General features: G+C 45.1%; 1 protein-coding gene across 3 annotated transcripts in view; it reads right to left on the bottom strand.

The window, feature by feature from the left end:
• The window catches only part of pusl1 (pseudouridine synthase like 1), a 104,247-nt gene that overhangs the window by 33,472 nt on the left and 58,519 nt on the right, over positions 1-12,256 (bottom strand). For all 3 annotated transcript variants that reach the window (XM_063032928.1, XM_063032930.1, XM_063032929.1), the window contains one exon: positions 9,775-9,945. In XM_063032928.1, coding sequence (XP_062888998.1) covers positions 9,775-9,945 — 171 coding nt within the window. The remainder of the gene's footprint in view (positions 1-9,774; positions 9,946-12,256) is intronic.

The raw sequence follows: 12,256 nt of genomic DNA, 5'->3' as shown, positions 1-12,256 counted from the left end.
GACCTTCCTCTCCTAATCTCACTAACTCACCCACGGTTCGGTGAGGTCCCCATAGACCAGGGAGTTTCCAAACTTCTTTACGCTATGGGCCCCTACCATTAACCGAGGGGTATATCGACCCCAGGTTGGGAACGCCTGCTGTAGACCTACTGCTGCACCGCCCACGGCCAGAGAGAAGCCACCAGTTATTTGGAAACTGCCACCTTTTTCTCGCCACTGGGTGTCATCAGGGACCCCGCTGAAGGTGCCTTTCTCCCCTGCTCCACGGCTCAGGGTTGTCGAGTCCTATTGAATTTGTGGCAGGGGTGTCCAGTTGAAACAATCCCACCTGCAGAAGATGCTCCCTCGCCATCGCCCGAAGGCCGCGGCTTGCGCATCCCGCCATCGAGGTTACTGCGCTAACCATACACACTAGAGACCCAGCAGATGCTGGACATATAGAGCAGCACACACAAAATGATGGAGGAACTCAGCAAGTCAGCCATCATCTCTGGAGGGCAATAAACAGTCAACGTTTCGGGCCAAAACCCCTAATCAGGACTCATGGTGTTGATATGGTTTAAAAAGTAGCTTTCTTTGACAGTTGCCCCTTGAAAAGGAATGAAACACTTCAAAACAGCATTAAATTTTAGATTTTACAGTTGACCATCATGAGTTACTTTTCAAAGCTCCTATTTGTCCACACATTTATAATATGCCCACATCATATGTATTAGTTATTTAAATATACATCTCCTCTATCGACCGAGATACATACATTTCCCAATGGGGTAGTCCTCACAAAGATTCCCAATTAACTCACAGTAGAGCGGGGAGGACAGTAAAGTGGAAATGTAGGATTGGTGGGGGGAAAAGCAAACCCAAAAGGAAAGTACATGGGAAAAAGGTCCGGATGAGCCAAAGGAATTTCAGTTTCATTGGTGCCTTTAAACGGTTGCCAATAATCACTTGGGTGCATGCCATACATGCCAAGGACAAGTGGCTGGCACAGATGCAAGGGAAGAAAGCAGAGCCATGAAATAAACACAAGATGTGTGAACCAGGTATGGAAATAAGGGTTGATCGTGCACTATGCTTTGCAATGCAATTCACAATGATAATGTGTGTAAACACTCTGCAGGAACATCTAACCTGCAGATACCATCATGGGAGACATTGACTTTTGTGCCTGAATATAGGTCCGAAATACATTATGCCTTTCAAATGTATCCAAGTAATTACATTTTTAAAAAACTTTATCAACTATTTCCCTGAAAATGATCTTGAGAATATTTGAGCAGTTTCGGTTAACGTTGTCTTCTTTTTAATAGCTCCCCCATGGCTTCAATCCTCTCTACCTCTGCATCCATTCCTGCTCCGACACCGTCTGAGATATCAGCACAACACAAGTTGGATTCCAACCTCTTGTTCATGCCAAGTTTCACTGCTCCATTGCCTTCAGCTACCATGATCTCAAGTTAGAGCTCTCTCTCTTTCCCTCCCTGATTTTCTCTACCTTTAAGATTCCTGCATTGACTAAGCTATTGACCCTCTGCTTTACGTGTTTGTCTGAGTCATGGGGCACTTTGTTGTGATATGGATGGAAGCAGTCATTGGAAAACTTCTAAGTGGTGACAGGGTTAATCACCCATCCCCCAGCGACTGCCGGTGCCGGATCTGCTTGGCCTCTGACTCAAACGCCTGAAGCCTGGGTGAAGTTTCTCCCACAGCATCGGGCAATAGACAGCCCCAGTGCTGTCTGGCCACTTCCAGAAATAAGGAGGGTTCCATGATCGGACGAGGTAGGGACAAGAGCTGAAGCAGCATCAAAACAGATGAGTAGATTGCTTTCCCAAGAGAACCAGGGCAGGTGAAGGACACAGAGACCTCGGAACCAACCACAAGGACATCTTGAAGCCCACGGTCTCCAACAGCCAACGGAGTCGGCTGCAGCAAATGACCTAACTCCAGAGAGCTGAGCTCAGACAGGCTGAGCAGCTGCTTTTACTCGTCTCATTCCCTCGTGATTAAAACCATTGAAAGCTTCCACAAATCTCCTGCCCTGTCAGAATCCTCCACTTTTATATGTGAAGTCAGGCTTTTGACTGAAATGAACTTGTCCCGTAACGAGATAAAGCAGCCGAGAGACGATGTAATCCGGATGATCAATGTAATGGGGCACTGACCACTTGTGAGGAACATATCTTATGCATTTCTCTTCTAGGTCTTCATGACTCTTTATTCCTGCTTTGGCCTGTGCGTTGCTAAATAATAGATTGCTTAACTCCTGCCTAAATATATAACAAGCACCGTTGCTCTAAAACACTAGCCTGTCAGGTACCATTACCACTGCGGACACACTTCCTCCTGTTACCTAGCAACAGCAAGCGGGCTGATGGAAGCAGCTGCTGGCTCTGCTCTTTAATGTCCTTTTGTGTTTCATCTTAATGCTCACCATCGCACTTAAGGTCAGCACAGCGGCAAAAATAAAAATGTCACCGTGGAATTTATTTTGCGTGCTTTAGAAGAATAGGCAATTACGACCGTGAGTAGGATTAATCATTTAAGGAAAATCAATGCATGGTGAAATTGTATTAACTGAACCATGCAAAATGCACTTGTAATAATTTAATACTTTGTCTAATGGAATTCAAGGGCAATTGTACCAACACAGTAATTTCAGAAGGAAATGATTTTAACAGCGCAGGTCCACTGATTGAGATTAACTGAATGTGCCACCTCCAGTTTTCTGGCTTACTTGTAAGTCATGTCATACTGTGAAAATCAAAGGCACTTTGCTGGCCTCCTTTAATCCAACCTGGTTTGAAACGTAATCCAATTAACTGAACACAGATGAGCCGTCTCATCTTTCCACCGCTCGGAAGTCCTTGAAAGGCGGGTCTCCCCCACACACTCACAACCTGATTTCGATTAGGATTATCGACTAGGTACGGCAAAATTGGTGGGGCCCAAGATTTCCACTATAGACAGGAAGAGTAACCCATTAGAGTCACATTGACAACCGTAACAAAGTCTTCAATGAGCGGAACTGAATTAGAGACTGTTGCCGATACTCAGCACACTTAGCGTTCCCAATGGGAATTAATCTGTAGGTAGGGTACTACATGAGGATTAAATAGGAGGAGAGAGCTGGAAAAAATGGCTACCGAAGGCAACATAAAAAGGAGGATACACTTATCAAAGTGGCAGGAGTGCAGGGCTGGAGGAGACCACAAAGGAGGGGCAGGATCATGAAAAGACATAAATTCAGGGTAGGGCTTGGTAAATGAAATATTTCCAAACAAGAGGCCAGCGGAGGTTAGCAAGCAGAGGGTGAATGATGAGAAGGACATGAAGTAAGCAGCAGTGTTGTTCCTCAGCAAACTGTACTGAATATTTTACTTTGCCATATCCCGAGTTTCATTTACACTTTTTACATGGGGTGTGGGGGGAGATTGGATCTACGAAATGAAATTAACAGAATATTTTATGAATGAATTCACAACTTGATATATTTAGTTACAATTTCAGCGGGGAGATGTCACCCAGAGACTTATTTATTTCGATACTGCGGCAGAAAGATAATTAATTGAAACATTTGCAAGCTGCTTGCAAAGGACGAAAAGATTTATGAAGGCAGCAGAAACAAATTAAATCCATAAAATTTTTATAAATTATTTCTGAGCTTAGATTGAGCGGTGTACTAATTTATTGTTGACGGGTCAAGGAAATTAAGTAAATTAATGATTTATACTTTAGCCTGATTATAGCAGTCAGAGGAAATTTGGTTTATTTTGGGAGAAGCAGGGTCCGGGAGCGGTGAAGACAGGCTCAAGGCCGAGCTCCTGAAACACAGAATGACCTGACCCAGGCCACTGGCGGGAACAGCGGCTCCAGAAGGTGAACGACTTCCTGCAGGACAAGGAGATCACAAGCAGGAAAAATATTTCCAAGACCAGGAGTAAAAGCAAGATCCTGATTAAACAGGCCAAGGCCTAAAAGTGATGAAGATTTGATCCCAGAGTTGAAAGTGCAATATTGGGTGAAGTAAAAAATGATGGCCAGGGTACAGTGCAGGAAATGATATGAGAAGAAAGGGCAAGTAATTAAATTGAAAATGGTATAAACAAATTAAGAGCAAGGGTAGGAGGAGGCCACCTTGGCCCTTGCAGTTGCTCCGCCTTTCAATAAGATCATGGCTGACAAGGCTGTAACCTCGACTCCTTATTCTTGCCTACACCTGCTAAAGTTTCACTCACTCCACTTTGAGGAAATGAGTTCCAAAGGCTAACAGTCTCCTGAGAGAAAGAAACATTGCTTCATCCTATGTTAACAGTTATCTTCACTTTCAGATTTTCCCATATCCAGCCTATCAAGGCCATGCAAAACCTTCCTTGATCCATCGAGCCCCTTCCCACTCAGGCACATAAAACCCTTGGCTGCCCCCTTCCCTCACTTTCTGTGATGACCTTGATGTGACATCTTGTCAATGTCTTTTGGAAATTCATGTATACTTCATCCATTGGTTCCCTTCGATCTGCAGCACACATTAGTCCTTCAAAGAACACCAAAAAGATAGTCAAACCTGACTTCCCTTTCTCAGGCACTTGGTCTCTTTCTCCGCCTCCATCGATCACTCAAGCTTCCAGCTCCACCCCCTCTCATCTCCCCTGCCTGGCGCCACCAACTTGTCATCTTACACCCCTCCTCAGTCCATCGATCACCTCAGAATCTGTTCTTGCTTCTCCCCCTTCTCCTCTCTGTGCAGGCCATCTTGCCTCTCCACCCAGTCTGGATGCAGGGTTTTGACCCACAATGCCGACAATCTGCTTCCTCACACGTACGCTGCGTGACCTGCTGAGTTCCTCCGACAGACTGCTCTTCCCAGTGCCTCTATGTTAACGCTGTCCATTTACCCTGAGGGTGCCCCTTCCAGTGGCCTCTTACCCTCATCTGCCAGTTCACTCTGTTTGGTATTGTTTCATGCCCCTCTGACTTGCCGAACAAAACAAAGCAAGGAGACAGCAGAACTGGGTGACATGAGAAATTTGTTCCCGCGTCACCTGGTGACTGGAGCCAGAGCGTTATTGTGGCAGAGCACTTCTACCTCAATGTTCGTTCACTGAGGACACCTCACCCAGAGGAGACCAAGTAAGTTGCAATGTTTTGCATAATTGTATTACATTAATATACTGTTTTATTTGGCTCCTTCGAAACCATGGGTTCTCAACCTGGGGCCTGTGGACCCCTTGGTTAATGGTAGAGGTCCATGGCGTAACAAAGGTTGGGAACCCCTGGTCTAAACCACGTAGGTTTATGCTAAAAAATGATGAGGATTTGTGCACCCGAAAACCAGAATTAAACAGTCGGAAAATTATATTGCTTGGAAAGAGTCTTTTTTTTGTGTGAAATCTAGATAGTGAATTAGCTTTACTTACAAAAGACCTGAATTTATTGCCCATCCCTAATTGCCTTTGAGACAGTATTGGTGAAGGTCCATCTTGAACTACTGCTGTCGTTCCAGAATCCCCACAGTCCTGTGGGGGGAAGATCCACGAATTCGACCAACTTGCAATGAAGGACGGAGGTGTATTTTCATCTGCAGCTGGTGACATTCCCATTAATCTGCTGTCCCCGTTATTCTTGGCCGTAGAAGTCACATGTTTGGAGTACATGAATAGGAAAGGCTTAGAGGAATATTGGCCAACGGGACTGGCTTAGATGGGAATCATGGACCAGTTAGGTTTCCCTGCTAAATTATCTTACAAGAAGAACGAATGTCGATCTTGTCGTACTGAAAGTACTTACAGGCAGGTTGATCTTTGCCAAGTGCCTTTTATTACTAAGCTACGTTTGCAAATAATTCATTTCGTGTGCATTGTGCATACAAACAGTCAGCTCAGGATTCTTAACGTCAGTTGCAACCAGAACAAATCCAGGGTATGGCTCCATCATCAGTCATTTCTGAAACAGTTTAAATATTGTGCATCACTCACCCAGCTGCAGCTTTGATATTTTTAGGGAGCAGTCTTAGTTTTGGTTGGTGACCTGTGAGACAGCAAGTCATTTGTCTAAGATGCGATGCAAAGAGTGTTGAACCGCGAACAGAAATAAAAATAACAGATTGCTGTATCACCAAACATGTTGTCTTTTGGAAGAGGCTCCAAGAACTGCGGGGTAACTTGCCTTGTACTGGTCGCAGAATTTGTCTCTCTACCAACATTATCGGGCTATCGTGTGCTGTTTGTGGGACCTTGGTAGGTGCAAATTGCCTGCTGTGTTTTCCTATGTCAGAGCAGCGACTTCACCAGGATTCACAAAATGTTCCTTCTAAATTTAAGCTTTTTTTCTACTTCTGTTAACGCAACTGCCAGGGATTGTGAAACTTCAATGATTAATCTTGGCAAGGTAACATGCCATGAAAATGGATGGGGCTTTGTTGAAAACAAAAGCAGCTGTAACATATGGAGAGGAAGCTGAGGTTTTGTTTTCCTTGGATAGGGGCTTTGCTAGAAAGGTCGACATTTAACACAAGCGTTCCCAACTTTTTTTTTATGCCATGGACATTACGCAAGGGGGGGGGGTCTGTGAACCCCAGGATGGGAACCCCTGATTTAAGGCCATCTCTAATGAAGTGAACTGCAGCATTTCAAAGAGGAAGTGAAGATCACCCCTGTTGTTGTGCTCCTGGTCTCACACGTGCCTGAGAGGGAAAGAACAGCACGTTGTCCCCCTTAAAGGGCACAAGAGAATCCCATGGGATTTACAACAATTCAAAGTTCAAAGTTCAATTTATTATCAAAGTACATACATATTACCTTGAGATTCGTTTTCTTGTAGGCATTTACAGGAAAAAATACAATGGAACTTATGGAAAACTACAAAAACGAAGATTGACAAACTAATGTGCAAAAGAAGACAAACTTGGCAAATAAAAAAAACTGAAATCATGAGTTATAAAGAATCCTTAAAAGTGAATCTAAAGGTTGTAGAATCAGTTGATACTGGTGATTGAAGTTATCGTGCCAGTTCAGGAGTCTGATGTTCCTCGACCTCGTGGGGCGGGACCTGAGGTTTCTGTACCATCTGCCCGATGGTAGCCATGAAAAGAGGGCATGGCTGAAAGGTGGGGGGTTTTCAGTGATGGGTGTTGCTTCAATTCAGTCACTAAGAGGTTGTGGACGCCTTTGGCCTCAAGACAGCCGGACGAGAGTGAACACAGGGATCCTGCAAGTCGAACTGACTGCTCACCTACCACACCACCGTTGTTGTTAGAATCTCAGACAGCAACAAGGTGGCATACAAGAGTGGGGTAGATTAGCTGGTTGAGCGATGTCACAGCGATCTCACACTCAGCATCAGCGAGATCAAGGAACTGATTGTGGACTTCAGGAAGTCGGGAAAACACACGCCAGTCGTCAGGGAGGGATCAACGGTGGAAAGGATGAGCAGCTTTAAGCTCCTGGGTGTCAGCATCTCAAAGGTTCTACGCCGAGCCCAACACATTGATACAATCACAAAGAGGACACACCAGCAGCTCTACTTCATTAGGAGCTTGAAGAGATTTGGTATGTCACCAAAGACTCTCGCAAATTTTGTAGTTATACGGTGGAGAGCATTCATCACAGTCTGATATGGAGCCTCCAATGCACAGGATTAGAGAGGCTGCAGAAAGTAGGAACGCTCTACCTCCGGATGGCGGGGAAACCTGTATATAGAAAGGTACTGGAAAAGGGCCAGTAACATCATGAAGGATCCCACCCACCCTGCTCAAGAACTGTTTGTCCCACTTCCATCAGGGAGGAGGCTACGTAGCATCCACGACAGGAACTCCAGACACAAGAGCAGTTACTTTCCCCAAGCAGTAAGGCTGATCGACACCTCCACCCACTATGTCCACACTACCTTATTATTTTCCGTCAGTCACTTTTACGGACATCAGCTATGTATATCAGCTAGCTTATGTATTAGTATTTATTATGTTGTTTATTTTTTTTGTGCTGCATCGAATCTGGAGTAATAACTATTTTGTTCTCTGTCATTTATGTACAGGAAATAACATTAAACAAATCTTGAATTTTGAACTTGTTTAAAACTTAAAGTGCTTTGTTTTTGTACTAACACCCATCCTTGGCATCATGAAAATAATCCAAAATGGTCTCGGTATAATACCAGCCAAAAATTACACCAAGATATTATGGTGGACAGCTGAAATGCCAGGACAATTAAAGGACGAGAGATAGAGGGGCAGAAAAGTTAAGGGCAGAGCTGAGAGTCTTGACAGCTGAGGGTATGACTGCCAATGCGGACCTTTCAGATATAGTTTTAGGGAACTAATTGGGGAAGTGAATCAAACTGCTTGTTAAAATCAATACACAGGGACGAAGTGGGTGACAAGGCAGTGATATGGTGAATGAGACCCCTCCACACAGCATGCACCCATAGCATTGCTGACACAGAAGATCCAAAATTCATATTAACCATAAAACTCTGATCAATTGCTCCAGTCCTTAAACAGACCTTTCATTCATTGAGAACAGTGTCAATTACAAGTTTAATTCTTCTTCACATTTTGAATGTAATCTTAATTTCTACTTTGTAAGATGCTGTCAAAATGGTTGTTGTGACGCATCTAGTGTGAGTGTAGTGGGTAGCCCTTGCCGCTCTCACTTTTAGCTTCCACCACTGCCTAGCAGCCTCCCGAAAAGGAGAGCTGAATGTGTGAGTCTCTGCCTGCCGGTACCCAGCCTCTCCAACAGCAAGCCTCGTGTAGTGCCTCCTCGCTGGCGACACACGGAAACTGAGGTCCTTTCAGACTCTGGCAGAACTACAGAGGACGGGGAGGAGGTCTGGCCCCTGTACACGTAGCATGCATGCAGGCCCACCAACATGTGGACACACCCTGGCGTTCATGAACCAGACCCCCAGCTGTGGGTAAATAGCCCCACTGCCTTGTGGGCAGCCTCAGGAGAGACGAAGGCTACGGGAGTAAATCCAGACCGCAAATCCGGAGTGGAGTCCCTAAGGCGGCTGGAGGTCATTGAACATCCTTCCGGCAGCTCCTGCCGCCAAGCTGGTGCCAAACGTATCGCTTCATAAGCTTTCCTTTGGACTACACCAGTGAGGGCACGAGGGGGATCTTGACGACTGGGCATCTCAGGATCTCCATACCTTCTGGCCAGGCTTCTGATTATGATCATCACCACCCATTGTCCTTCGAGACGTACGGATGCCAACCACCGCTTGGTAAGAAACTTAAAACAGAAGAGCAAAACTGAGGCCAGGATTGATCTAGAGGGCCCGAGAGCTGAGGCAGCAGGGGGAAGTGCTACAGAATGCAGCATCCACATGGGGAAGCGAGAAGTGGTGCCACGATTAAAACTCTGCGTAAAATATTTGGGTGCCCGTCTCAAGGTCTGCTCAATCTTGGTGGCCAGTGGTGATATTCACCTCCTGTTTAATACTTCACTGGCGGCCTTGATGATCTTCATACGCTCGTTCAAGTTACCTCACTAATATTAGTCAGCAGCAACCCCAAATTATAGACCATCACAAAAAATCTTTCAACGTTGCCCCAACACACTGTAGATATTGGTGATGCTACTCGGGCCATCTCCCTTCCCACAGACCAGCTGATTGGAAAGTTTGCTACTTCCGCTGAAGCCAACTCTCATCTCACTGGCTCCCAGTCCCCCAGTGATCCAAGGCTAAAACCTTCACTCACACCTCTGCATCTCATCGCACCCGCCACCCTGAGCTCTGCGGGAGTGGCGAGTGACCACGTGTCTCTCTCACCTGGGGTAGTTCTGCTGCGTGATGCTGAAGCCTGGCGTGATCTCGGCCTGGAGCAGCGTCTTCAGGGGCGACTTGAAGGGAGTCTCGGAGTTTAAGGACCGGAAGGTGCTGAAGTCGTGTGTACCCAGCAGCATGTGGGCTGCCTCCCTCATGGCATCTATGTTCAGAGGTCTGTATGGGGTTAGAACAAGCAATTACTGAAAATGCTAGTATGTTAAATATCCTCCACTCTTGGAGATAGGACCTTTCAGGAACAGTCATTACCCTTCAACCATCAGGCCCCTGAACCAATGTGGAAAAGAGGATGCTGCCCAAGTTGCGTGCCATCTTGGACAATGTCTCCCATCCACTACATAATGGACTGGTTGGGCACAGGAGTACATTCAGCCAGAGACTCATTTCTCCAAAATGCAGCACAGAGCGTCATAGGAAGTCATTCCTGCCTGTGGCCATCAAACTTTACAACTTCTCCCTTGCAGGGTCAGACACCCTGAGCCAATAGGCTGGTCCTGGACTTATTTCCTGGCATAATTCACATATTTACGGTTTTATTACTATTTAATTATTTATGGTGCAACTGTAATGAAAACCAATTTCCTTGGGATCAATAAAGTATGACTGTCACACCTCAACAATGGACTGATCACTGAACTCAACCTACAGACTCAAGTTCAAGGACTCTTCAACTCATTCTCAGTATTGTTTACTTTTTCCTCAGCTCGAGCTGGTAAAACCTGAGGTACAGCCAAGCATGCTCATTTGACAATTGCTAGGAACTTTCGGACTATTCCAGTGGTGTTTAGTGTTGTGGCTTTCTGAAGGTTTACACGGATGTTACTGTGTCAGCCCTGATTGTTTAATGCAACTGAGTAGTACCTTTGGGATGACACCAGTTGTAGATATTAATATCGGTACAACATATACCCTGTTCATGTTCCAAAGTCTCTCAATTTCCTCTTTTAATTCAGTATATTTTGCATTATCTATTTGTTTGTTTGTTTGTTTATTATTAATTTGTATTGTACAGTTTGCCTTCTTTTACACATTGGTCAATTGTTGTTTATTAGAAGATTCAAAGTACATTTATTATCAAAGTATGTATGCAGTGTACAACCCTGAGATTCGTTTTCCACACAGACAGCCATGAAACAAAGTAAACCTTGGAACCCGTTCAAAGAATAAACATCAAAATCCCCAACCAACAAAAAAAAAGACAGATCGCACAGACGGCAACCAAAAAGACAAGCGAGAAACACAGAATATTAAACGCAAAATGGAAAGAGTCCATTCATATTCAGTTCAGATCAGTGTTTTCTATCTGTAGACAGCACCGATTCAAAATCGCCCAAAATAGTAACAAAAAAATGGAGCGACCAGAAACAGATCATGACATGGGTTACAGCATCCGATCCGCAAACCGCATCGATTAAACCTTGCCCAAAGTTGTAGCTGTTTATTGATTCTATTGTATTTCTTTGTTCCACTGTGAACATCTGCAAGAAAATGAATCTCAGGGTAGTAGATGGTGACATATAAGTAGTTTGATAATAAATATACTTTGACCTTTGAAATTTTGACTCACGAACTAATTCAACACAAACTTGGTTCAGTTTCAGCAGTGTCCAGGATGGTCTTTACAGTTCACCCATCTGATGAAGGTGTGGCCAACATAAAGGAGTACTTTGCTTGATGTGCAGCAACGGAATCATACCATCCACTTTATCAATCCATGGATGAACCAGGAGGTATGTCATCTGTCGAAGGCTGGATCTGTGGCATTCAAGTCTGGGGACCCAGGCCTGTACCAGAAAACCAGGTATGATTTGCGGAGGGCTATTTCAAGGGCGAAGAGACAATTTCGAACGAGGTTGGAGGCGACATCGGATGCACGGCAACTCTGGCAGGGTTTGCAAGATATTACTTCCTGCAAAGTGAAACCCAATAGCACGAATGGCAGCGATGCTTCACTACCAGATGAACGCAATGCCTTCTATACCCGCTTTGAAAGGGAGAACACAACTACAGCTGTGAAGATCCCTGCTGCACCCAGTGACCCTGTGATCTCTGTCTCAGAGGCTGATGTTAGACTGTCTTTAAAGAGAGTGAACCCTCACAAGGCGGAAGGCCCCGATGGAGTACCTGGTAAGGCTCTGAAAACCTGTGCCAACCAACTAGCGGGAGTATTCAAGGACATTTTCAACCTCTCACTGCTATGGGCAAAAGTTCCCACTTGCTTCAAAAAGGCAACAATTATACCAGTGCCTAAGAAGAATAATGTGAGCTGCCTTAATGACTACCACCCGGTAGCACTCACATTGACAGTGATGAAATGCCTTGAGAGGTTGGTCATGACTAGACTGAACTCCTGCCTCAGCAAGGACCTGGACACATTACAACTTGCCTATCACCACAATAGGTCAACGACAGATGCAATCTCAATGGCTCTCCTCATGGCTTTAGACCACCTGGACAACACAAACAC

This window comes from Mobula hypostoma, chromosome 25, assembly GCF_963921235.1.
Source record: "Mobula hypostoma chromosome 25, sMobHyp1.1, whole genome shotgun sequence".
Taxonomy (NCBI): domain Eukaryota; kingdom Metazoa; phylum Chordata; class Chondrichthyes; order Myliobatiformes; family Myliobatidae; genus Mobula; species Mobula hypostoma.
This window is presented reverse-complemented; position numbering and strand designations above follow the sequence as displayed.